Source organism: Lactuca virosa, chromosome 4 (assembly GCF_052849685.1).
Source record: "Lactuca virosa cultivar CGN04683 chromosome 4, Lactuca_virosa_CGN04683_v6, whole genome shotgun sequence".
Lineage (NCBI taxonomy): Eukaryota > Viridiplantae > Streptophyta > Magnoliopsida > Asterales > Asteraceae > Lactuca > Lactuca virosa.
In genome coordinates this window covers 166,293,410-166,321,257 of record NC_136429.1, presented here as the reverse complement: position 1 = coordinate 166,321,257, position 27,848 = coordinate 166,293,410, and the positions used below count along the sequence as shown (strand labels likewise).

The window sequence follows — 27,848 nt, the reverse complement described above, 5'->3', positions numbered from 1 at the left end:
AAGACTTGACCAAATAAGGGGTCAACTCTTCCTCCAACCCAGTTTGACCAATCCAATGCCAGTCAATATCATTGGGAACATATATTTCATTGCGTCTCAACGCTTCCAACTTGTTTTTCGCGCAAGCCAGCGAAGACTTGGAGGTTATTTGTGGAAAAGTTAACCACGGGAGGTCCCCATAACCGCCTCCCCTTGAACTTTGTCCCCTCCTAGACATAATTCCTACAAGACAGAATCGAGAAAACCACAAACAAAACACAAAGTAGTTAAGAACATCAAAATTTATGAGCATCTGTGCCCCGGACTCGCCGAGTCCACGAACTGACTCGGCGAGCAGGACGAACTGTGCGAGTCTAATCCAGTCGGGTGAAATTAACCGTTCGATTCTATAAATTAATCCAGGGGTTTGCTTCGGAATGTTCACTAAGCATAAATATATAAGAAATTTTGTTTAAAACGCCATAATTTACCAAGAAATCGAAACCCTAAAGTCAAAGTTTAGTGAAAGTCGGGATTTTTTCAGAAATTAAGGATGCAACTACACTAAAGATCGAAACTTTTAAAAGATTAAGAATGAAAATGGTTTCCTTTTAGTTGGATTTGCAAGAAAACGGAAGAAATCAAGATGAGAGCTTGAGAGAATCTTGCTCGTCGTGTAGGGCGGTGGCTGTGTGAAATGTTGAAGTGTTTTACAATTAGGGTTAAAAACCCCTTTTTACCGAATGTGAAAGAAAATAATTTTTTTTCGGGTAAATACGTGGACTCGCCGAGTAGATACGTCTACTCGCCGAGTAGTAGCGCGATTCCGCGTTTAATCGGGATTTCTTAAATGGACTCGCGGAGTAAGTTTAGGGACTCGTCGAGTCTTTTATTCTATTTGATAAGAAATTGAATTTTTTAAAATTGTATGCCACCAACCCCACACTTAAGGATTGCTTGCCCTCAAGCACTCATCATAAGCACTGAAGAAGATTGATAAAAGCAGATCCTAAGAAAAACGAAAATAAAAATGAAAAATAAAGGAAAAAGAAAGTAAACTCTAAACTCGGGTTGCCTCCCGGAAGCGCTTCTTTTTAAGGAGTCATTAGCTGGACTCCTTCCCGCTTTAAGTTTTTGTAGTTCCTCCTAGAAGCAGCCCTTCTTCAAGACCTTCATCTCTTGGAATGCCTTCTTCATATCTCTTCACTCTATTTTCATTAACCTTGAAAGGAGTTCCGTCTCTCGATATAAGCTCAATAGCTCCATGTGGAAAAACTTGCTTTACTATAAATGGACCATCCCATCGTGTTTTAAGCTTGCCCGGGAAAAGTTTGAACCTTGAATTGAAGAGTAACACCTTTTGTCCTTCATGAAAGTCCTTATTACCCTTTAATCTTTTGTCATGCCAATTCTTTGTCTTTTCTTTGTATATCAAGGAACTAGTGTAGGCCTCATTTCTAAGTTCTTCAAGGGCATTCAACTGCATCAACCGGTTGGTTCGAAGTTCAACTAAATCAAAATTGCACATCTTTAGAGCCCAAAAAGCTTTATGCTCTATTTCTACCGGTAAATGACAAATTTTTCCATATACTAACCTATATGGTGTAGTACCAATAGGTGTTTTAAAAGCTGTTCGAAAGGCCCAAAGTGCATCATCTAATTTATCCGACCATTCCTTTCGATTTCCTCCAACCGATCTTTCTAAAATCCTTTTTAACGCCCTATTCGTCACTTCAGTTTGCTCACTAGTTTGTGGATGATAAGATGTGGAGAACCTATGATGTACCCCATATTTTTCAACACTTTGGCTAATTGATCATTTGCAAAGTGAGTGCCCCGATCACTAATAAGAGCTTTAGGAACTCCAAATCTTGAGAATAACTTCTTTACAAATCGCACCACCACCCGAGCATCATTAGTTGGTAATGCTTGTGCCTCCTCCCATTTAGACACGTAATCGACCGCCACCAAGATGTATTTATTCCCTTTGGACATTGGGAAAGGTCCCATAAAATCAATCCCCCACACATCAAATATTTCACAAATTTGAATACTATGTTGGAGCATCTCATTTTGTGATGATATATTCCCCGCTCGTTGGCACGAATCACATTCTTTGACGAATTGAGCAGCATCTTTAAAAATTATGGGCCAATAAAACCCAATATCAAAAATCTTCCTAGTTATGTAGTGTGCTCCATGATGTCCTCCGGTGGGCCCGCTATGACACTGTGCCAAGATTTCTCGACTTTCTTTCCCGAATACACATCTTCTTATTATTCCGTCTAAGCAGCTTCGGAAGAGATACGACTCATCCCAAAAGTAGTATTTGATTTCTGAAAAGAATTTCTTCTTCTGTTGGCAGGTTAAGTCTTTTGGAATGTAATTGGTTGCTAAGTAGTTAGCTATATCCACAAACCATGGCATTTCTCCGGATACTCCTAAAATATATTCGTCGGGAAAATCGTCTCCAATCTTGTTTTCTTCCAACTCCTCCAAATGCGGGTTCTCTAATCTTGACAAATGGTCGGCAACTACATTTTCCATTCCCTTTTTATCGCGTATTTCAATGTCAAACTCTTGTAAAAGTAAGACCCAACGTATCAATCGAGGCTTAGTATCTTGTTTAGCAAAAAGATACTTTAGGGCTGAATGGTCGGTAAAAACTATGGTCTTGGATAATACCAAATAAGGGCGGAACTTATCAAAAGCGTATACCACAGGTAGTAGCTCATTCTCGGTAGTAGTGTAGTTCTCTTAAGTTGGGTTCAAGGTTTTGCTGGCATAGTAGATCGGCTGAAAATGCTTGTCAACTCTTTGTCCCAAAACAACTCCCACCGCATAGTCACTAGCATCACACATTAGCTCGAAAGGAAGACTCCAACTTGGTGCTATCATGATAGGAGTAGTGGTTAATCGTTCCTTTAACAAATGAAATGCTTCATGACATTCCTTGGATAAATCAAATGGGGCATCCTTTAAGAGTAATTGAGTTAAAGGCCTAGTAATCTTTGAAAAATCTTTAATGAAGCGACGATAAAATCCCGCATGACCAAGAAAAGTCTTTACCCCTTTTACATAAGTTGGAGGGGGTAGCTTAGCTATTGTGTCCACTTTTGCTCTATCCACTTATATCCCTTTCCTTGAAACTTTGTGACCCAATACAATTCCTTCTTTCACCATGAAGTGGCACTTTTCCCAATTAAGGACAAGGTTTGTCTTCTCACATCTAGCTAGCATCAACTCCAAATTAGATAAGCAATCTTAAAAAGATGACCCGAACACCGAGAAATCATCCATGAAGACCTCCATAAACTTCTCGATCATATCATGAAAAATGGTCATCATGCACCTTTGGAAAGTAGCTGGTGCATTGCATAACCCAAAGGGCATGCGTCTATATGCAAATGTTCCACTTGGGCATGTAAAAGTGGTCTTCTCTTGGTCTTGTGGGTCAATTGGAATTTGAAAATACCCTAAAAACCCATCAAGAAAGCAATAAAATAAATGGCCAGAGAGACTTTCGAGCATTTGATCGATGAATGGCAATGGAAAGTGATCCTTGCATGTGGCATCATTCAATGTCCTGTAGTCAATGCAAACACGCCACCCGGTTACTATTATTGTTGGAATTAATTCGTTATTTTCATTGGCCACCACTGTCATTCCTCCTTTCTTTGGTACCACTTGCACCAGACTCACCCATGGGCTATCGGAGATAGAGTAAATGATGCCGACATCTAGTAGTTTAACCACCTCCTTTTTCACAACCTCTTGCATGTTTGGGTTAAGTCTTCGTTGGCGTTGTACTACAGCTTTAGCTCCATCTTCTAAGTTAATTTTGTGAGAACAATAAGCTGGACTAATTCCTTTTATGTCAGTTATTTGCGATGCTATAGCACCTTGCCTCTTCCTTAGTACACCCACAAGACTTTCTTTTTCATGTACGGCCAAATCAGCGGCGATAATTACAGGTTTTCGTTGGCCATCTTCAAGAAACACATATTCCAAGTGATCTGGTAGTGCCTTAAGCTCAGTTTTCATGTTCTGAGTGTTGAACACTTCGAGTCCAATTAGGGGACTCATCGAGTCCTTCGTAAAATCCACGACTGATCGGGTTTCTTTGGATGGACTCGTCGAGTCTATCGAGGCGACTCGGCGAGTCGAGTGTTCTGCACTTCTGATTAGATAATCATACTCAGCTTCCTCGAGCAGTCTTTCTAATTCCAGCAGGTCTCTTTCCGCATCAAACTCTTCTTCATGTGTGACGGTGGACTTCTTCGGCTCATCTTCGTTCCATTCCTCCATCAACTCTTCCAACATGTCAACCAAAAATGCAGTGTCATCGCTATTCCTTGGATCTTTCATGCATTGATCAACTCCAAAAGTGACTGATTCGTCTCCTACCCGAAGGGTAAGTTTAGAATCTTACATGTCAACTATAGCACTTGCGGTGTTAAGAAAAGGTCTTCCAAGTATTATCGGGACTTGAGGATCCGCTTCCATTTCTAAAACTATAAAGTCCTCTCAGAAATGTGACCGTTTTATTTGCAACGTGAATCGCCATTCGAATTGGCCTTGGCTCCGTAAAATCTAATTTCTTGAAAAATGAGTATGACATGAGATTTACACTTGCTCCTGAATCAGCCCATGATCTGGTTTGTCTAGCTCGAGCCGGAAAGGGAAATGGAGGCTGATATGGCTTAACAAGAAGCTGGCTTTTCTGTTCAAGTGGGGGACTCGTCGAGTCCGTAACGTCGACTCGGCGATTCGGATCGGGATTCTATGATTCTTCACTTTCCTCGTTACCATCTTGCACCAGTTTAGAATCTTCTTGCTGAATAGGGGTCAGAGGAGTTATAATCTTCCCACTCCTAGTTGTCACGATATTTATATGTGCACCTTTCGGGTTACTTTTGGTATTACTAGGAAGTTCACCCGGTCGTCTCTCATTCACTTGTTGAGCAAGTTGCCCCAGCTTCTTTTCTATGTTGAGAATAGATGCTTGTTGATTCCTAAGCAAGGCTTGTTGATCTTTCATCATAAGTTGGTGTTCTCTCAACATATTTTGTTGATCTTTGAGTGTAGCATCGGTATCATTGTGTCTTTTCTCGGATGCGGCCACAAATATTGTAAGCATGTCTTCCAAATTTGATTTCTTTTCATGCATCGGTTCCTCCTTTTGATAAAAGCCTATCTCCTTTTGCTTATACTTTTCTTCCCTTGTCTTTTTTTACTCATCATAAGGTAGCCATTCCTTCTTTGGCTTTCACCAATTGTCATCAAACCTATCACCACTTGAATAGCACACTTGCACCTTCCGATTCCCGTTCTCGTCAAAATCACAATCTTTAGTTACGTGGCCCCCCCTACAATTTTCACATCCCACTCTTATGGCATGGATGGATTGGTCCATCTTAGTCATCCTTCGATCCATGCTTTCCAATTTTGCCATCATTGCTGCCATGTCATCCGTGATAGAATTCACCGCCCCTCTAGTCATGTCATTCCTTGGGTTGTGATATTCTCTAGAGTGCTTAGAGAATTCTTCAATTAGAGCCTTTATTACTGGAGGTGGTTTCTTTGTGAGTGGTCCTTGAGAGTCAAGGAGTTGCCTAGTTGTCACATTTACTCCATCATAGAAAATGGAGACTCCTTGTTGGCTGTTTAGATCGTAATGTGGGCAATTCCGTAGTAAGCCCTTGTATCTTTCCCACGCCTCATATAGTAACTCTCCAGCTTGTTGTTCAAAATTAGCTATGGCTTACTTCAACTTGGCTATTTTTGAAGGAGGGCAAAACTGGTCTATGAATTCTTCTTTCATTTTAGCCCATGTAGTGATGGATCCTGGGGGAAGTGATTTCAGCCAATCCTTTAGCAGCTCCCTTGAATGTGACAGGTAGCATACGAAGCAAGACAGTGTCGCGAGCCACATTAGGGACATTGAAGTAGTCAGCTATGTCATTGACTTCGTCAAGTGCTTGTATGCGTCTTCATGATCCTTCCTGTAGAATGGAATCTCCTTAAGTTGAGGAAGTATGTGGCCTTTAAGTTCAAAGGTGACAGTTGCGGGAATCGCGGGTTGCACGAGTCCCGGGCCGGTGTCATCACGCATCCTTTTCTTCCATTCACCCATGGGAACTTCATCGATGTTAGCCATGGGGTCAGCTAGTTCTCCCTCTATGTCGCTTCCTCCTTCGGATTCGCTTTCTTCTTTTTCGGATTCGTAAACGATATCGTCCTTGTTCGGGTCTTCGTCCGCCTCTGAAAATATGCCGGATTCTCCCACTTTCTTGTCCTTTTTCTTGCTAAAAACAGATTTGAGATTCTTTAATGGCGAATTTTTTGATGTTGCGGATTCTCCTATGTTTTTGCCTTTGTTTTTCCTGAAGGTTGCTTCCGGGTCTTCAAGTGGTGGAATCAAAGGTGTACCTCCTCCCCTGGTCATAAACGAACTGTAAACAAAACAGAAAACACGCGTAAAAAGAACAAAAATAAAATAAAAACGAAACTGAGTTTCAACGATGGACTTGTCGAGTAGCTTCGATTGCACTCGGCGAGTTCAAGGCTAAAACTGAAAAAAAAAATCAAACAGAAATTCTAACAAATCAGATAAAATTAAAACTAAACCTAATACCTAGACTACTAAAGCAGTAACTTTGTGCAAGATTAATCTCACACAAAGGGTCGGTAATACTAGAAAGGCAGTGTACCTGTCAATTGGTGGTATAATTAAGTAAGCAGAGTATCGAACACAGGGAACGACAATATTAAACTAATTACTAATATTATCTAAAACAAATAAAAAATGGGGGGTTTTCTCTAGTTTTGCAAGACAAGAAACTTAACTTAAACTTAACTAATCAACTAACAACTGAAAACAAGCAAAAGCCAACTAAATTCAATGATCAAAAGGGTTTCTGTTTAGGTTCAACTCATTTACTCCTATGGTTAATTTTTATGGTAATGCAATGGATTAATTGTTATTGGCTACCGACTAAGGTGATTATATTCACATTCGTTATTACCAATCCTTAGAAAATAAATTGATTTAAGCAGTGATCAAGTGATTAAACTAATAAATTTCCTAGTTTAATTATTCGGGTTAAGTAAGACTTGTAATGGTTAATTGAATTGGTGATTCAATTGACCTCTTGTTGATGGTGTATCACACAAGCTCACGTATTAACTTACCTATCTTCTAATTAATTCTAGTTTCACATTCGTTATTCCTAGACATATAACTACGTGGTCACATAAATCATATGAAATTAATAACTAAGAGATGTTCATACAACTTAATTACTGATTTATTAACAGAAGATAGTTGTTATTAATATATGAGGTTCTTTAACAAGCTTAACAAAACAATATCACCAATTAAAAATTAATCAAAAGAGTAAATTAATCCATAGGAGCAAACTTGTCTACCCTAAACAGAAACTAACGAAATTAGTTCATAATTGCAGTAGATAAAAAACTAAAAACGAATTCAAACAAGCTACACATAGTTCTATTCAAAGGTAAAGTGGAAAATTAAACCTAAATTGCCTTATTCTTCTTAGAATTGAGGATTAGGGTTCTTCTCACGTTCTTCAGATCTCCAGCAGTCTCCTTAGTCGCCAAGTAAGCTTTCCAAAAGCTAGAGAGGTCCTCCATTCGGGTTTGTTGCTTCTATTTAAAGATAACTCAAAACAGGGGCCACTCGTCGAGTAGACATCCGACTCGTCGAGTCCCCTTGAAGAATCCGTATACAGCAAGGACTTTACATGCTGCTTCGCGAATCTTCGTATGTACTCGTCGAGTAGACATCCCTACTCGCCGAGTAGCTTCAGGATTTAGCATTTTTCTTCTTTCTTCAGTTCCCGAGCTTTCGATCGTATCTCCTGCTTCCTTGTACCTCCGAGCTTCTCTTTTGAACTGAAAATAAAATTTGAACACTATTAAGTACCTTTTGTCCATAATATGTAAATAATTAGCTAATAAATAATGAAAATCTATACTAAATATATAGCTATATATGCACATATCACAAACTCACGAAAATTTGAAAAACTAACGAAGAGTTGAAAAACTAACAAAAATTTGACAAACAAACGAAACTTTGTACCCCAAAACCAAAATCCACAATGAGTCGAATTCGAAGCATGTCGAAGCACTGAATGTGAACAGTAACCTCTGAATGGTTAATACTATCAGCCTCTGAATGAATCATTATGGCCTCTGAATCGACACATTTGTATAACACTACTTTGTCATACATTCGAAATCATTCCTGGAACTGAACTTGCTTCGATCATTCCCAAACCTGTCAAAATTCGAACAAATGATTTTTTATCCAAAGCTTTTGTAAAAATATCAGCAAGCTGATCAGTTGTTTTTACAAAAATGGACTTCAATGTTGCCACCTTCTACATGATCTTTAATAAAATGATAACGAAGAGCAATATGTTTTGTTTTCGAATGTTGTACTAGATTATGACAAATACGTATAGCACTTTGTGAATCACAATACAATGGAATCCTTTTCATATTAATGGCATAATCTCGCTACTGACTCTGGATCCAAATAATTTGAGAAGTACAAGCAGTTGCAACATATTCAGCTTCAGCAGTAGAAATAGAAACACACGTTTGCTTCTTCGACTGCCAACTAACCAACTTTCCATCCAGAAATTGACATCCACCACTTGTACTTTTTCGATCCAAAGAACATCCTCCTAGATCTGCATCTGAAAATGTCTGAATAAAAAATCCTTATTTCGAAGGATACCACAATCCTATCGAAATTGTTCCCTTGAGATAACGAAAGATATTTTTCACAGCTGTTAAGTGTGGTTCTCGTGGATTTGCTTGATACCTCATTCTTAGCATGAATTTGAGCTCTCGTCAAAACTTCATATTGTGGATTTCCAATGACTTGCTCTTTAGGATCAAAGTCTAAAGGTGCATTTTCATACATCTCTCCATTTTCGGATCCTACAATAGAAAAATTATCATTTAGATCATGATATTCATTATTTTGATCAAGATTTATTGTTTCAGTCTCATTATGCTCCCCCTCAACATAATTGTTATCCTAATGCTCCCCCTCGAAACGTTCATGTACATTGCTATTCTCCCCCTCGAAAGGATGTCCCCCCACAACATTCGAAGGATTATTCAAGTGCTCCCCCTCCACTTGAGCATCTAGCATTCTTTCTCCATTAGAAGATGTCTCTGAGGTGATTATCGATTCATCAGAATGTTTCAAAGATTCAGTATTTCGATTATCAGTAGCATGTATTTCAGCATCAATAGCCCAGTCTGGAACACCAAAAATTAAATCATAATCAAAGTCAGATGAATTAGATTCTTCAGTTTCATTAGTTGATTCATTAATAATTGGTTTTTGTTCAAATTGTTTTTCAACTTGTTTCACGAAATAATCATCAAAAGTGAGATTAAACGTTTCTTCAACTTTACGCGTTCGTTTATTTAACACTTTGTATGCAACCGAATTTGTCGAATATCCCAAAAATATTCCTTCATCAGCCTTGGCTTGAAATTTTGAAAGGTTATCGTTGAGATTCATAATAAAACACCTGCAACCAAAAACATGAAAAAATTTGACATTAGGTTTTCGGTTATTGATGATTTCATACAGAGTGATATTGAATCGACGATGAATGAAAGATCGATTTTGAGTAAAACATGCTGTCGAAACTGCTTCTGCCCATAGATATTGTGGAAGATTCGCATATGTCAACATAGTTCTTGATTCTTCGCAAAGAGACCTATTTCTTCTTTCGACCACACCATTTTGCTGAGGTGTATAGGGCGAAGAAAAGTTATGCGAAATTCCTTTTTCGGTTAAGTACGAATCCAACACTTTGTTCTTAAACTCAGACCCATTATCGCTTTTGATCTTTCGAACGTTTTTCTTTAGACTTATCTCAGTTTTCTTTATAAACTCGATCATTGTTTGAGCGACCTCTGATTTTAACCTGAGAAAATAAACCCAAGTGAATCGTGAAAAATCATCAACAATAACCAAAATGTATCGTTTCTTGTTGAGTGTTTCAACAGTGGATGGTCCACAAAGATCAATATGAAGAAGTTCCAACGGTTCAACAATTTTCGAATCTATGACAATTGGATGTCCTTTGCGATGTTGTTTTCCTTGTTCACAAGCTGCACACAAAGTATCATTATCAAATTTTAGGACAGGTAAACCTCGAACAAAATCATCAATGACTAATTTATTTAAATTTCGGAAGTTTAAATGTAATAAACGTCGATGCCATAACCAGCTGACATCTGAGGCGGCTTTCGAAAGTAAACACACTGAGGGTTTGCCGATGATTGGTTTGATATCAAGAGTAAACATGTCACCATGTCGTTTGGATTGGAGAAAAACTTCGTTAGTTTCAACATTTGAAATGATGTTGCCTGCTTCGTTAAACACCACTTGATTGCCAGTGCCAACAACAAGTTGTGAAACACTTATCAAGTTATGTTGAAGACCTTTTACATAGGCAACACGATAATCTTTCACTTGTGACTTTTCCATATCCTTTCACTTGACATTTATGATTATTCCCAAACTTCACAACTCCAGCATTTTCCAAACTTCGATAATCTCTTGAATTTTCCTTTCGTCGAGTCATGTGACGAGAGCAACCACTATCAATGTACCATTTCTCATCATATTGCTCGTCACATAAAACCTACAATTAATGAAAGAATTTAGGTATCCAAGGTTGTTTGGGTCCTTGAAATTAGCTTTAAAAACAGAATGAAATGAAGAACCTAAAACCCAATTACAAACTTTTGATTTGAAAGTATCAATTAAGTCAAGATCATTGGGTAAAGGAGCAGAAACATAAGTTTTCGAAGGTTTAGATTTGTCACTGACATTCGCCTTTTTGTTCTTAGTTTGTTTTTTAACTGGTTTGTCCTTCGAAACTGGTTTCCATGTTTTCACCGGAATATTTGAATCTTTGGAAGAGGAACTTCCATTTGACGAACCATTCAAATATTGCTCATATGCATCGTGAATCTCTTGTTGGGAATACTTACGAGATTGAAACATCTTCCCTTGGCCTTCAAGCCAATGATCAATATTCTTCACACTTGACGAACCCTTTGTGTATGACACTTTCTAATTATGCTTCCCGGACGGATTTGGAAAATTCGGATTTTGTGGAACGAAATCAACATTTGACTTAGGACGAAATGCCATAGCATATCGACTTCCAACATTGTTTTGAACGCTTGTATTTTGAGAAAATCGATTGGGAAATTTTCGTTTTTGAGAAAATCTTTGTTGTTGATTAGAAGAAAATTGTTTTGTTGAGGGTTGATCGTGAAATCTCTTTGACATGTTTTTGAAATTTGTGGGAAGCGTTGTAGTTTGAACTTTCAATGAATTTGTTTTTGAATAAAATTTAGATTTTGTTTTGTTCGATTGAGAGGGATTTTTCTTTTGGTCTGAATAAGATGTTGAATTTTAAGACATGTTCTTTGAAGGTTTGTTCTCAACAGATTTAGTCTTTATGTTTTCAGACGTTTTCAATGTCAAACTGTTTTGTTTCTTTCGAGACTCAACAGTTTGCCAGAAATTTTTCTTTCGAGCTTGTCTTTTTGAAATTTCATTTTATTTTGAAAACTTTTCTATTTGTTCTTTAAATTCTTTTGAATTTAATTTGACAACACTTTCATTTTCCTCAACAAATTGTTTTGAAACTTCTTTCTTAGCTTTTTGTTTTTCAACCCATTTTCGTTGAGGTTTTACTCTTTGAAAAACATACGAATTCTTTGTTAGATTATTGTCGACAGTGCTTTGATTTGAAAAGAATCCTTCGTCTGATGTTTTCTTGTTGTCATCTTCGGCCATTTTGGTAAACTCTGGTTTGATATTATCAACATTTCCAGTAGTGACAAACACTTGATTTGGAAACACAATATCATCTGTACACTTGAAATTTGGATACACCACTTGATTTGTTTCCAAATAATGAGCTCCCTTTTCAGACATAACTTTGTCGAAATTTTCAGTGTCTCCATACACTTGATCAACAACTCGTGGAATGTTTGCTTCGTTAGAAACTGGCTTTTTAGTCTTAGATTTGTTCAAAACTTGTTCTTCATTCTCATCATCACTACTATCTGTTTGACTGTCTCTGACACTCACATTGTCGAAATCACAGACTTTCGAAGTTAAGGGTTTGTCAGTGTCATTCTTAACCAACGAATCATTACATTTTTCTTTTCCTTTAGACGTAGATGTGACATTAATGACAGACAACTGTGAACAATCGACACTTTCCTCTTCGTCAATTTCACTGATTTCGCTGAAACTATTAGAATTATCATCGACATCAGCGAAATTGGATTGAGAGTCAAGTTTCGAATTCTCAGTTCTTTTCAAAATTTTGATTTGTTCATTCTTGGTTAACGTTTCATTCACAATCTCAACAAGTTCATCAACATTCAAGTATTCATCTATCTTAACAATACCATAAGCAAATCGATTATCAGGCACTTTATCGAATTCTGCTATGGTTTTCTCACAATCATAAGACACGCTATCAATTTTCTCTCTTTCGAAAGCAAGAAAAGGTAATAACTTCCTATGTTGTTCTTTGCTTATATCAGACGATTGATGCAAAGCAGTCAATTTAGCATATAAACGTTTTGCATAATTACAGTAAATGTTTCTTTGTGCTAATAACATCTTAACATCACTGCTTAAAGTATCCCTATCACATGTAATATTTGTGATCTGTAGTTCCAGATACTCTACCCTGCTGCTTTTCGAATCTAACAATTTTTTTGTCTCTTGCAATTGGATTTTTAATTTCTTAGCTTCGTTACTAGCAGACACCACAATTGAATCAAAGTAAGCAACAATATCATCAAATGCAATTATTTCAGAATCATAAGCTTGTGAAGGAATGTTAAAAGACTGAAGAATAGCATGTACCTTGGTTGTCATTGGAGATTTATCAGTACTTTTGGTCATGAAGCAATGACCAGTCACCTCTTCGTCAGAATCTTCCTCCAGCTTCGCGTACATTGCTCCATGCGTAGGATTACACATCTCTCCATCATCGGATCCGGAAGACCAGATCTGATAAGTGCCCTCTTCCTCCTGTTCACCTCTAGCCACCAATGACAAATTTTTCGTCTTCGAACGCACCTCTTCCAATCTCTCCACATAATACGCTTCGTCCTTCACTTTGTTCTTTCTTTCATCCTTCTTATGAAGCACGCAATCATTTGCTAGATGATTTGCTCCGTTGCAATAATGGCAATCTACACTTGAATCTCCTTTCAATTTCTTTTCCTTATTAACCTTCCCATCATTCTTCTCAATTTTCTTCTTCTCCTCTCCTGCAGGCTTGTTTACAAAACTTCATTTTCCCTCATTCTGCTTTATCTTCGGATTAAATGGTTTCTTGAAAAACTTTTTAACTCTATTGTTCGAGTAAAAAGCTATTGCCTCATCATCCGAATTCATTAAAAACCCCTCTTCACCATCAAAATCACCTTTTTCAATAACTTCTTTTTCAGATACTTTTGAAACAAGAGCCAATGGTCCTCCCAGACTGAGCTTCGACTCTTTTGCCATCTCGTTTACTTCACTTTCGTGAGTTTTCAGTTGGTTATACAGATCATTCAGAGATGATGTATTGGAACTTTGTTGATTCTTCACCATCATGCTAACACTCCTCCATTCCTTACGGAGTCCCATCACGAAGGTGAGATTGAACTCCATAGCTGACCTTGTGATTCCATAACAATTGCATCGATAGATTAGCTCATTAAGACGATCGTAGTAAATTTCAATCGTTTCACCCTCCTTTTATCTGAATTCTTTCAGCTCCACAAGACATTGCTTAACATAGTTTATCTTCGTTTTCTCGCTTCCCTGATACTTTTCTTTAAGAGTATTCCAGATATCTTTTGCAGTTTTACAACCACGGACGTAATTGTAAACAACAGGTGGCAAGGCACCTCTCAACTCTCTCAAACATCGTTTTTCGTTGTTCTTCAGCCTTGTGGATTGTTCGCTGACTGCAGATACTGTTCCAGAAGGTCCAATTTGTTGAACATTTGATGGAGGTTGAGCAATTCCAGTAATGCAGTTCCAGAGCTCCTCGTCCAAACCATTCAAACACTCCTCCATTCGATCAGCCCACTGATCATAATACTCTGGAATCAACATAGGAATCTTCATAGAAGATCCTAACAGATGAGAGAATGAAGTCATCGTGTTCATGTTGAAATTCGCCATGAAAGTACGGATGCGATTTTTCAGAAAAACTTGAAGAAATTTGAATTTGAATGAACAAAACGATCAGAAACTTAAAATCAATTACTCGATTATGCAAATCAAGTGTAGAATCAAATCAAAACTGTAGATCAAAGATGATTTTCTGAATCAAACAGTGCGGAAACTTTTTGAGATAAACTTGCGACTCAAAAACTAGAGATTCAACTGAAAATCAGATCACAACAATGATTCCTGCTCTGATACCAATTGTAGAATTGATAATCGAGTATGAAAAAAAATCAGAGTAAATCAAATGTAATTTGAACACAAGAAGTAAATATAATCTGGTTTCAACTCTAGTACTTCCGATGAACACGAGTATAAAGATGATAGTAAAAAGGGTGAACTATTACAATCACTCTCAAACTCTTACTATCTACTCAATGCTCAGTCCCTATTTATAGGAAACAAGAAGTACAAAAAATACTAAGGCTTAGACATTAGGCTTCGAACATACAAGACACCTTAGTAAATACATAAAAAGACATACGAAGTGAACAAATCATACGAAGAGTACAAAATAACAGACTTCGACTGCTCACAATATATTTCGACCCTACATTTTCCCCTGCTGTCCGTACACCCTGTGTACCTACACGTACTTCCCGCATAAGTGGGTGCCTCCGCGATTCGATTATCGAGCCAGTACGCCCAACGTCCTCCTAGCGTACGCCCAACATACTCGGCTAGGGACTAAAACCACCAATCTTCCAAAATCCATAACTTCTTCGTTCTAGGTCTGATTTCGACGTTCTGTACATCCACGTAAAGGTAATCAGAAGCACTACAATTCTATCAACTCTCATTTGGCTTAAATATTCCCGAGCTTAAATCCAAAATTTATAAAAGACCAGAACTATCACTTTATGGTTATACCCTTGGGCTCCTAAACACAAACCGAAATCTCGGATCACCTAATCTATATTATCCACATCCAAGGGGTCTAAATCTCTCATTCCCCAAGGCCCATAGATTATGATAACTGATCTTTGGGTCACGGCCCTGATTTATGAAACGACCCGAAACAGGGTGTTACATCACATTTTCGAGCATGTAAGAGAACACCCTTTTTCATTCTTGGCTAATAGTATCCAGTCCTTAATGCTTTGGAGCATAAGGATCTGCCCCGAGTGTGGTTGCCATTATCTGCTGCGTGTATATCTTTTAGGACTTCTACAACTTTGTGATCTTCCAAGAATCTAAGGTATAGACCTGCCATGAATTTCCTCTATAGTCTTCCTTGGATCATCACAAATCGTGAGACCCTCATCTTGAATGTTTTCTCGCTTTTTTCCTCTTTGGGGATTGTGCCTTTTTGGAGATATTCCACTATGGGTTGGATCCAAGATTTGGAGTGTTGCGTGGGATCCTGAATGTTAAGATTATGATGAGCAGGATCTTAGGAAATCAGTTGAGGGTCAGGATCCTCATCGGTTGTTTGGCCATGGTGATTGGGATTATTTGGTTTTATTGGAGGGATGTTCTATCCCTAGGATTAGTATATGGGTTATAAGGATCCTAACTTATGGTGGGATCTTAAGGGAAGATCCGAGGTTGGCTAGTGCATTTGCCTCAACGTTTTCTTCTTTGAGAACATGATTTAGATTGAAAGTTTCGAATTCGAAGGCCAGTTTTTTAAGGATTTGTAGGTATAGTGCTAGTATTTTTCCTTTCACTGCATAGGATCCAGTAAAATTATTAGTTAATAATAAGAAATCAAAAAAATACCTGAAGATCCTTGATTTGAAGATCCTTGGCCAACTGTAATCCCATGATTAATGCTTCGTATTCAGCCTCATTATTGGTTGCATCGAATTCGCAGCTAACTGTCTGGGGTATGATGTTCCCCTATGGAGATTTTAGTATGATCCCTAAGTTTGTTCCTCTAAATTTTGAGGATCCATCCATGAAGAGTGGCAATGTTCCCATGCTTTCTTCTTTTTGGAGTTCTTTACTCTCCAACTCTGCTTCAGGTTGTAGATCATCACTGAAATCAACCACAAAGTCTGCTAGTGCTTGAGACTTTATAGCGGATCTTGGTTCACTCTTTATGTCATATGTGCTTAAGTCTAAGGATCCTCAAAGCCTCAGGATCCTCGAAGCTCAGGATCCCGAATGTACTCCAGGATCCTGCCTAATATTTTTAATTATTTATAACAACCATATATTCTTTTGTCTTTCTCACATGTGCAAAAATAACCAGTCAAAGTCATATTCTCAACCTATAGTGGTCACAACCATGCAAAAGACCCAGAGGACCAAGTCAAGCAAACGGCTATAAGTAATCTCGGAGGATCCCGAAATTTTCGGAGTTCTAGTTATTACGTTTTTACTATATAAAACACTTGTAATCATCACACTACACACGAGACTGGGCAGAATACTATCACTTGTACTCATATTCATTATATTTTCCCTTGAATCATACATTTCAATCAATAAAATCATCAAGGCAGGTGATCATTATCACCTCCCAAGGTTTTATGTCGGAGATCCTAACAAGGATCAAGGGCTTTCCTTGTAAACTACTTGTGTAATCTTGTTCTAATTTCACTAATCGATTCATCAACAACACTATAGCCTCTCATACGCTTTGGTTAATTTTCACGTAGTCGATTTTTGTCCAAAACACTAGTGATGACGGACTATTTCTCGAAATCAAGAGAGGCTAAAGCCTTTGTTCAAATATAGGACAAGGACATAGTTTCATTTATCAAATGTAATATCATGACCAGGTTCGGGATCCTTGTCGAGATGATATGCGATAATGAATCCCAATTCAAAAGCAAAAGGACTAGGGACTTTTCCACGAGTTAGGGTATTAAAATGATAATATCCACTCTTGTTAATCCTCAAGATAATGTTCATGTTGAATCCAACAACAAGATCATAGTAAAAAATTTGAAGAAAAGTTTAGGCGAGCTGAAAGTAAGATGGGCAGGGGAACTCCCTTTCATCCTATTGGGCAGCTGAAAGTAAGCTGAAAGTAACCACTGGCCAAACTCCATACTCATTGGTGTTTGGAATAGAAGTCGTGATCCCTACTGAAGTAGCAATCCCAACGGCAAGATACCAATTACAGGATCAAGAGAATAACGATAGGATCCTAGCCCATGATCTTGACACTATCGATGAATTCAGGGATGTTGCTAGGATTCCCATTGCTGCTCATCAACAAAAGATCACTAAAGCATACAATAAGAATATTAAATTAAGAATATTTAGAGTAGCTGGCTTGGTCCTTAGGAAGATGTTCCAAAATACCAAGGATCCCAATCCAGGCATATTGGCACCTAAATGGGAAGGACCATATCTCATTAATTCAAAAAGCAGGAAAAGGGGCTTATTGGTGTCACATCCCCATTTTCACGGCCAGAAAAGACTGATTTTTTTTATGCTTTATAAAAATCAGAGTACTTCTTTTGATAAAAATGTTGCGGAATTTGTTCCCAGTAAAACATGATGAATACATTATCAAAGCATTTCCGAAGAAAAGTATTTTTATTCATTTTAAAACATTTGGGATGTCATCGTCAATACAGAAACATAAGCATAAACAGAACTTACATTCATTATCACTTAGTGATTTATATCTCCTTAATCTCTCAGTCTAATATGACTTCATATCAACACTTGTGATATAAATAAACTAAGTGGTTCAGGTTGGGAAACCTGGTGACTACATAGGGTTTTCAACCCACAATAATATAGTTATTATGTTTAAACAATTAAACAATCAACAAAATTACCCATCCCCATTATCTTCTTTATTCTACCCTAAGAATCAACTATTCCTCGTTTATTTATTCCTAAGGATTATCCTAAGGAATGGGCACGAAATCCATCGTTGCCAGAGTCTACTCAATTGGCACTACGTCGCATAGTCGCCAGGTTTTAGGCACTAAGTCTCATAGTCGCCAGGGTTTATACAACAGGCACTATGTCGCATAGTCGCCAGGGTTTATACAACAGGCACTAAGTCGCATAGTCGCCAGGGTTTAGGCACTAAGTCTCATAGTCGCCAGGGTTTATACAACAGGCAATAAGTCGCATAGTCGCCAGGGTTTAGGCACTACGTCTCATAGTCGCCAGGGTTTGTTTATCGACAGTATCGTTTCCGAGAATCCACTCGCAATACATGTCAATGGATTTTTAGAGTACACCTGGTGAATACACAGTTCAAAACACCTACAGGTTGCGAGCCTGCTAGTCTCCACTGGACTGTCTAGAATAGTCCGTGGTTGTCATCCATACTCTGCTGAATGACGGGACCAACACATGGGTAAAAGGCTTCTCTCATGGTTTACCTCTCACCCTTATCTCATGGTCTATATCACTTCTCATCATTATATTTTTGTCACACAACAACTATTTCATCTACCCATGTTTTACCCAACATATTTTGAAGATATAAAATACATATACAGTTTAAATCATTTAAAACATGTATAAAAATCTTTCACCCAGCACAGACGACAAGTATACAGACACATTGCACACATAGCACGTAATTTATATTAAATACTTCATATCTATGTGTAAGATGAAAGGGACTATGCACTCACATGATTAGTTGGTGACTCGGTACTCGGACAACACTTCGTTATCCCAAAACAATTTTTCCTTTGACAAAACCTAGTATCAATACCACTAGGGTTTAGTCTAACGTTAATCGCGACTAATTAATAGTGTAGCTATTATTATTGTTATATAAGCGTTAAACAACACTCTATATAACTCATAATAATAGCCCAAATAATTATTTTAAGGTCCTAATAATGTTACTATAATTATTTAAAAGCTATATTAAAAATTGCATAGGCGTAGCTCACTTACAACGGGTTTTATAGAAAACCGGGCTTCGCTTGGAGCAGCATTTCTGAACCGAACTACCCCTTTTTCTCGGGAGCCTCGGGGCTTCCTTCGGGTGCTAGGGGAGTTCCCTAGGGTTTAGGAGGGTTGGAATGGGTTAGAGAGAGAAAGAAGTTAGAGAGAGAAGTGAGAAAGGTGTGAAAAATCTGGAACTCTCGCCTCCCTTTTATACCCTGCGAGGCCTCAGACTACGCTGGGCGTAATCCTTGGCTACGCAGGGCGTACATCGGATAAGGGCTCCAGCTCGCGTACAGCTGGCTCGCACTCGGACTTGGAAGGGATAAGGCCGGAGTATGCGGGGCGTACTCATCCTCCGACGCGGCGCGTAATTCGAGGCGACATGTCCTTTATCCGAAGCGAGACCGTGAGGAGCAAGGGAAGGCAGGGATCGTGCCACGTCATCGTATCTTGCATCAGATTTCGCAAATTGCACACTCGACTTTAAAAATTCGTAACTTTCACATACGAGCTTCGTTTTTGATGTTCTTTATATCCAGGCGTAGGCGGGAACGTACTCTACAACGTTCGTTTAGACTCCGTCGGCTAATTTTGAATTTATTTTAAAAAGTTATATTTTTAACAGGCCGGGACAGGATTGGTCCGTTAAAAATTCACAACTCCTTCATCCGATGTCCGTTTTCGTCTGTCTTTTTATCGTTACGCTACTATTAACGAGATCTTCGATTCTCGTTTAGGTTGTGTCGGCTAAAAACCGGTTGATCTGATATTCGAACTTCGGGTTGTATACTGGTAAGCCGAAACTTCGAAAAATCATAACTTCCTCATACGAAGTCAGATTTGGGCGTTCTTTTTATGGATGCTCTCGGTTTAACATATTCTACGACTTTCGTTTAGGTTGCTAAGGCTAAAAGTCACTCTATCGTAAATTCACTATTTACGCTTCCTAGTGCCGTGTCGGTTCCGTTGCGAAACTTCGACGGGTCATAACTTCTTCGTTATAACTTGGATTTCGGCGTTCTTTATATGTACGGAACCCTTGAGACATATTCTACAACTTGGTTAAGATTATTTATTCTAAATAGTCTTTTTTTCGAAAAGTCGTTTTCGACACTTATTGCCTCTAAATTGACTAGTCCGGATCTGCGGGCGTTACAATTGGCAACCTACCCTTGAAGGAAACGTCTTTCCAAGATCCTAGAATGCTATACATCTAAAAGCATACTTCATGTAAGTTGTATTAATCATCTTCCAACAAACTCGAGGTGCACACTCTTTACTCGTTACTTTCGTATCTTTCATTTAATTTTTTCAAAGACCATTACTGAGTTAAGCATCGTAGGGGCCTTAGCTAGCCAATGTTTGCAACGTGCAAGAGTCTAAGGATCCTAATAACCACAAATAGACACTGATCATCTCTCCTACGATTAAGGGTACTTAATCCCCTCTATGTTTTAAAGAGTTAATAACCTCTTTCACACGAGTTAAGGTTTCTACACCTCATGTGGATGCATGATATCTAACTATGCAATGTGAAAGAGGGGATCATTTCATGATTTAGTGACTTGGCAACCCTCTTATTTCTGAACATATGTTAAGATTGTAAAGTTTAAATATAAGGTTTATAACATTGTTATAGTATCCTATGTTGGGATCCTCCGTAGTAAAATTCTAAGGTTTATAACATTGTCATGTTATCTTATGTTAGGATCCTCCCCTGTAAAATTCTAAGGATTATAACATTATCATGTTATTTTATGAGTTGGGATTCTCCTCAGTTACTTTGGGATTTTCCCCAGTTATTACAACATTTTTTTCCCAGTCATTATTCAAAGTGGAATTTTCCCCAATTATTATGGGATTTTTCCCCAGTCATTGTTCAAAGTGGGATTTTCCCTTTTTGTTATGGTATTTTCCCCAGTTGTTATCTAAAATTGGATCTTCCCCAGTAAGGATCTTCACCAATTGTTCCCTAAAAGGGATCCTTCTCTAAGCAAATTTCAAAGATCATATGGAACTATTGGGACCATAACCCAAAACTTCTCCTAAATCAGAAGATTGAAAAACCTAAAGATCACCAGGTTCTATCTATCTTTAACATTATTTTTCCAAAGTAATGATGAAGCGTTCATTTTCCTAAAGATCTTAACTATGTTAAGGTCCCAAATCGATAACTAACTATTTCAGGTCATTCGAATATTAAGGGCCATTGTCAAACTAGAACCATTTAAGATCCCGGTTGCATGAGGATCCTTAATAGAAAATTAACTATTGCATGTTATTAAGGATCCTAACAATCTGAAGATCCTCAAAAATCCTACTACTACAATCGTATCAACCATATAAGCAAAAAAGATATACACATCAACAACCAAAGTGCATAAAGTAAAAAAGGGTTACCCACCAATCCCCAAAAAAAAGTGAAACATTATCTACAACCCAAAATACTTAAAAATGGTTTTTGAAACATCAGACCTACTCTTTGGTTTGATCATCCCCAGTTGGGGATATCTATGTCTCTCCTTCTTCTCCATTCTTCTTCTCTACAGGACCCTGACCAACATCAACAATCTTTCTAGTCAACTTAGCCAAGGATACACGCCATCCGTCTACGTTCCAGGATCCTACATTCTCCACATCTGCTGCCAGCTTGAGCTTAGCCTCCCAGACAGCCACAACAACACTAGCCTACACATCAGTAATCACATTATCCATCTCGGCTGCATGCTCCTCCTCCTTCTTAGCTTTCTCCTTGCTCAGCAGCTCCACCCTCCTCAAGTGATTATCATTACTCGCCCTCCACATCTTATCATGCTCCTTCAAGGATATTTTAGCCTTTTCTGCCCAAATCTTCAGGTCAGCGGAGACATGATCGGAGACCTAAAATAGGAATAACATCAGAAAAATGAAACGTAAAATATGAAAACAAAATTTACATTGAAACATACAGCCTAAGAAAAAGAAACCAACTTCAAGAGCACGTCCTCAACCCCGAGATTCTCCAAGCTTAAATCCATAACCTCAGTAGTTTTTCTCTTCTGGGATCCTGCAGTCTTCACCATAAAATCTATGTAACTTCTCTTGGGAGGAAGAGAAAATGAGGTCTTCTCCTTCTTCACCACCAATTGGCCACTAGACTTGGCCATGTGAAGATCAGCAATGGTAAAGCAGGCACCAAAGCATGGGAACTTGGATCCTAGACATAAATAAAAATTCATATGAGTTCAGGATCCTTTACATTATAAAAGAAAGATGAATCAATAATCCTTACCTGTCGACATAGGGGCAGTAACAGAATAATTTTCCTGAAGACTAGGAAGTTTGAATCAAGAAGATTTGACACTCTAAGACAAAGCAAGAAAGTTTGTTATTTTATCTTCTGTATCTTCAACGACAGGAGTAAGATCCTCAAATTTGAACACTACATCACAAAAAATAAAATAAGAAAGTAAATCCTAGGATCCTTTAAGAATAAGAAAAATCCTACACTTTTTAACCCATCTCTCTAGCAAAGAAGTTCCCTTAGGAATGGAATCGCATCTCACAAAGAAAAACCTCTCTTTCCAAGTGTCGTCGTTATGCTTGGATTTTAGAACAAGAACTGGTCTGTCTGGTTTGACCTTGAACAAGAAACAAAAAGAGCCAAAGGTAGAAATATCATAAATAGAAGCAAACTTGGATAAACCATTACCCAAATAATCAGACTGGTTTAGGTGATCGATCCAATAAAGGATCATGCAAACTGTTGGCATGACCTGTACATTGGGTAACCTCAAAGAAATCATAGATGATACCGGAGAAAGGGTAAGGTAGACCTAGAGAACAAGGGTATTCTGGGAAGAAAACCCAAGTGGGTGAAATGAAATCCGACTAGACCTAGGCATTGAAGGGTTTGAAGACAATGCCATTAGGAAACGCACCCTTATTCTTCAAGGATTGAATATCATCAGTGAGACATTAACTTTTGATAAGTGAAGTCATCATCGGAAGGGGAAGTATGCTAGTATGAGAGTGAGAATTTTTCTTTCCCATGATCGGAAAAGAAGGAAAACAAAAGGAAAGAGAAAGAAAGAAATTACCTTTGAAAGTAATCGAAGATGATCAAGAGTAAAAGTTGGGGAAGGTAAAGAAAATGTTGAACCGATTTCCCTATTTATTCTGGTGGAAGGGGAGAGAGAAGATGATTTACTCGTAATGATGCTCATGGAACGGATAAATTTTATCCATTAGGGTTTAATATTCAAAATGCTTATCATTATTTACTTAATTTAAAATTATTCCTTTAATATTTATCTGCTTAAAGTTAACGTAAATATCCTACAAGCATAATTTGGGGAAATTTGTTAGGGCCAAGATCCTGGACCATATTCAGGATCCCAAATCTTCAAGATCTTTCAGGATCCCGAACCTTTCTCAGAATCCTGACTATTGTTATTATTATTTCCTAACACTCTTAATGGTCATATTTCTATTTCTTTTTCTCACATGTGTAGAAACGGTCAATAAGAGACTCATTCTCAACGAAGAATCACTTCAACAGGCTTAAGACCTGGGAATACCAAGTCAAACAACGTGCATATGCATATTCAATAGGATCCCATAAATATCTGACTTATTGTTACTTAGTCTAAACTATAAATACACATATATTACACACACACATACGATTAGCTCGACTATAACATTTTTACTCGTATTATCATCACCATTACTATAACTTCTCATTAAAATCAATAAAATCAACAAGGATGGTGATCATTATCACCTCCCACATTTTTATGCCGGAGATCCTATAAAGGGTCAAGGGCTTTTGTGACATCCCCATTTTCACGGTTATAAAAAGACCGATTTTGTTTATGCTTTATAAAAATCAGAGTACCTCTTTTAATAAAAATGTCGCGGAATTTGTTCCCAAAATAAATATGATAAAGATTTATCAAAGCATTTCCTAAGAAATGTATTTCATTAAAAACCTCGAGATGTCATGTTCGATACAGATCAAAAGCATAAACAGTACAATGTAAGCCTTACTACATTATTTCATATTTACAGGCCAACAATCCCTTATCTCTCATCCAAACATCTATGTTCATGCGCCACTACCTGTAATACAAGAAACTGAGTGGGTCAGGCTTGGGAGCCTAGTGAGCACATAGGGTTTTCAACCCACAATAAATAAATTTATTAACTTTATCAAACCAATCAAACCCGATTACCCCTTCCCGTTATCCTTACTTTACGTCCCTAAAACATCTAACACAAGGGACCTAGTCAAAGGACTTTCATCGGGGTGACAACACATGCTTTGGGGGTTCCTCAGAAATTCATGTCAAATAAGGAAACCATGTGGGGGATGGAGTACTACTGGTAAGCACACAATTCAAATAAACACCTACAGGTTGCGAGCCTGCTAGCGTTCCACTGGACAGTCTAGAATAGTCCGTTGTCGTCATCTATACTCCGCTAGATGACTGGATCATCAATAACATCTATAATGAGGCCTCTCATTATTTTATTTTGTCACACAACAACTATTACATCTACACATGTTTTACCCAACACATTTTGTAGATATAAATACATATACAGTTTAAATCATTTAAAACATGTATAAAATCGTTCATCCAGCATAGATAGCAAGTATACAGATAATATGCACACGTAGCACGTAATTTATATAAAATACTTCATATCTATGTGTAAGATGAAAGTAACTATGCACTCACCTGATAAGGTGGTGACTCGATACTCGGACAGCGCTTCGTTACTTAAAACTATTTTCCCTCGTCAAAACCTAGTATCATTACCACTAGGGTTTAGTCTAATATTCATCGAGACTAATTTATAGTCTAACTATTATTACTATTATATAAGCGTTAAACAATACTTTTCAACTATTATGTACAGATAGGGGCCAGACATAAAATACTAGAGGGCAGGACCATTTTGACATATAGCACTTCAGAAATCCAACAACCCTATGCGGCCCTTTAAACCAGATTCCCCGTACCGTTAGTAGTTAAAAAGATATTATAACGACACTTATATAACTCATAATAATAGACCAAATAATTATTATAAGGTCCTAATAATGTTACTATACTTAATTAAAAGTTATATTAAAAATAGCGTAGGCGTAGCTCACTTACAGCGGGTTATCTCGAAAACCGGGCTTCGCTTGGAGCAGCGTTTTTCCTAGCCGAAAGGCTATTTTTCTCGAGGCTTCGGGAGCCTCGGGGCTTCCTTCGGCTGCTAGGGGGTTCCCTAGGGTTTTGGGGGGTTAGGATAGGCTAGAGACAGAAAGTAGTGAGAGAGAGAATGGATTTGGTGTGCATTTGCCGGCTGCCCTCGCAGCCCTTTTATAGGCTGGTCCTCGGACATACGCTGGGCGTACTCTCGCGTCGTACAACACGTGTTGCGAAGCTGCTGGGGCAACGTGGATCGTTTTGGTTCGTAGAAGACAGGAGTACGCAAGGCGTTCCGAACCTCGTACGCTAGGCGTAAGGAGAACGTTGGGCGTCGGAAGACCTACGCTGGGCGTACCCCTCGCACAGCCTTCGTGATTTGCACTTCCGACTTAAAAAATTCGTAGCTTTTGCATATGAGCTCCGTTTTCGATGTTCTTTATATCCACGTGTAGGCGGGAACATACTCTACAACTTTCGTTTAGATTTCATCGGCTAATTTTGACCTTATTTTTAAAGTTATATTTTTAATAGGTCGGGACAGGGTTGATCCGTTAAAAATTCATTACTTCTTCATCCGACGTCCGTTTTCATCTATCTTTTTGTCGTTACGCTACTATTAACAAGATCTTCGATTCTCGTTTAGGTTGTGTTGGCTAAAAACTGCTCGATCTAATATTCGAACTTTGGGCTGTACACGGATAAGCCGAAACTGCGAAAAATCATAACTTCCTCATACAAAGTCATATTTGGGCGTTCTTTTTATGGACGCTCTCGATTTAACGTATTCTACGAATTTTGTTTAGATCGCTAAGGCTAAAAATCACTCTATCGTAAATTTACTATTTACGCTTCCCGATGCCGTGCTGGTTCTGCTGCGAAACTTCGACGGGCCATAACTTCTTCATTATAACTCGGATTTCGGAGTTCTTTATATGTACGAAACCCTTGTAAGATATACTACAACTTGTTTAAGATTAATTATTCTAATTAATATTCCATAAAAAACTCATTTTTGATGCTTACTATCACTAAATTTACTAGCCCGAATTTGCGGTCGTTACAATTATCTCCCCCTTAGGATGATTACGTCCCGGAATCATCAACAAAACAGGACGTGTACAATGACTCCATACGTTATCTCTTCATCCTAGGTAATAATTGTAACTTCTATGTTGCTTCGAATGAATATCTATTTATTGGACTTCTTACTACATACAGTGCTCGATCTTGCACCCGCTCTTCATACTATGATGTAACCTTCGAGTTACAAACTCAGTACTTATTGGAGACTCGTTCTTTTTCTTAATGAACTTAAGATAAGTTCTCTAATTACTACAATGAACTGATGTGTCATATTTTAATGACCTATCATCGTGTGATACAATGTTTAGACTCAGGTCTCTTAGAGTCAAATTCCAGAATGGAATATACCTTCCTTCATGTCCTAATGTAATATAATCACCTTTTAGCATGTAGCATTTCTAGCTACAAGTTTCTTACTTTAACAACAATCACAATTGCTTTGATTATCTTTCACTTCAATCTTCTGGCTTTAGTTAGATGTTACATCAACCTTGCTTCTCTGAACCACGTAACACACTCATCTTAGTCGGAATCGATATGATATGGCCTCTAGGGTCAGAATAAAAATCATCTTCTCAGTTATTTTCGAAACGATGGTAACTGCATACTTGAATAAACCGAAATTTATTACTAGCTTCTTGGTAACCTTGTGACTTTCCCTGATCCAAGTGCGAGTCCTGTGCTTCCGGTAGTATAGGCCTCTACTACCTTTCACACCTACTCATACTCGTCCCAAGTATTGTCTCGCAGTTCACCCAAGAAAATCACATAACAACTTGACACATCTGATAACAAAACGAAGGTTTTATATTATTCCTTGAAACGATTACATAGGTGTTCAAGTTCAACCTATACTATGCCTCTAATACGCTACACCATGTGGTACTATCTACAAAACTACTTCATAGATCCTCATTCTTGATCCCTTTCATTTCCATCTGCTTCGTCAAGGTTCATATGGAACTCCCTTGCCTTTGGTTTTGGTGGAATGTTTGGTCTTGCCGCCTATTTATTCTTCGGGCAATCCTTAGCAACGTGCCCTTCTTCACGATATTCATAACACACCCTTTTACTGGCGGTGCACTCATTGGCATAATGCCCGGTCTTCCCACACTTATAGCAGGTCACTTCCTCGCTACACTTCCCGAAGTGCTTCTTCTTGCACTTCTCGTACCATTTCGCCTCGTTTCCTCCTCCACTAAACTCTTTTGAACCAGACTTGATCTTCTTATTGTTGGGCTTTGCAGACCCCTCGAACTTCCTCTTCTCGCCAACCTCAACCTTGCTGGCAGCTCTTCCCTTAATCATATCCTCCACAGACTTGGCAGCCCATATAGCTGCCTCCAGAGTAGGTGCCTGACGCACTGGCACCGCGTACTCCCATGGAAGTCCCTTTGCATACTTGTTGATTTTCTTCAGCTCATCCGGAACAAGACACAAGGCGAACC

The 27,848-nt window shown here is 38.2% G+C and overlaps 1 protein-coding gene and 1 non-coding gene across 2 annotated transcripts; one reads left to right on the top strand and one right to left on the bottom strand.

Annotated features, from left to right (window-relative positions):
• Positions 1 to 1,105: 1,105 nt before the first annotated feature.
• LOC145105330 (uncharacterized) lies at positions 1,106 to 4,347 on the bottom strand. Its single transcript, XM_079042452.1, has 4 exons — positions 3,501 to 4,347; positions 2,091 to 2,627; positions 1,766 to 1,964; positions 1,106 to 1,574 (listed from the first exon to the last, which is right to left on the bottom strand). The coding sequence occupies exons 1-4, from the start codon at positions 4,345 to 4,347 to the stop codon at positions 1,106 to 1,108; spliced, it is 2,052 nt and encodes a 683-aa protein (XP_078898578.1).
• Positions 4,348 to 5,648: 1,301 nt separating this feature from the next.
• On the top strand, positions 5,649 to 5,755 carry LOC145110491 (small nucleolar RNA R71). The gene has a single exon (XR_013709870.1). It is a non-coding gene; the product is annotated as a small nucleolar RNA R71 (small nucleolar RNA).
• Positions 5,756 to 27,848: the final 22,093 nt, after the last annotated feature.

Excerpts from the sequence above, each read along its gene's own strand:
- LOC145105330 (XM_079042452.1), bottom strand. The coding sequence starts at position 4,347 with ATGAAAGATCCAAGGAATAGCGATGACACTGCATTTTTGGTTGACATG. Across the intron at positions 1,965-2,090 it reads TGCTCAATTCGTCAAAGAAT|GGAATAAATACATCTTGGTG; the intron begins GTGATTCGTGCC and ends CAATGTCCAAAG. Across the intron at positions 1,575-1,765 it reads AAAGTGTTGAAAAATATGGG|GTTAGTATATGGAAAAATTT; the intron begins GTACATCATAGG and ends TACACCATATAG.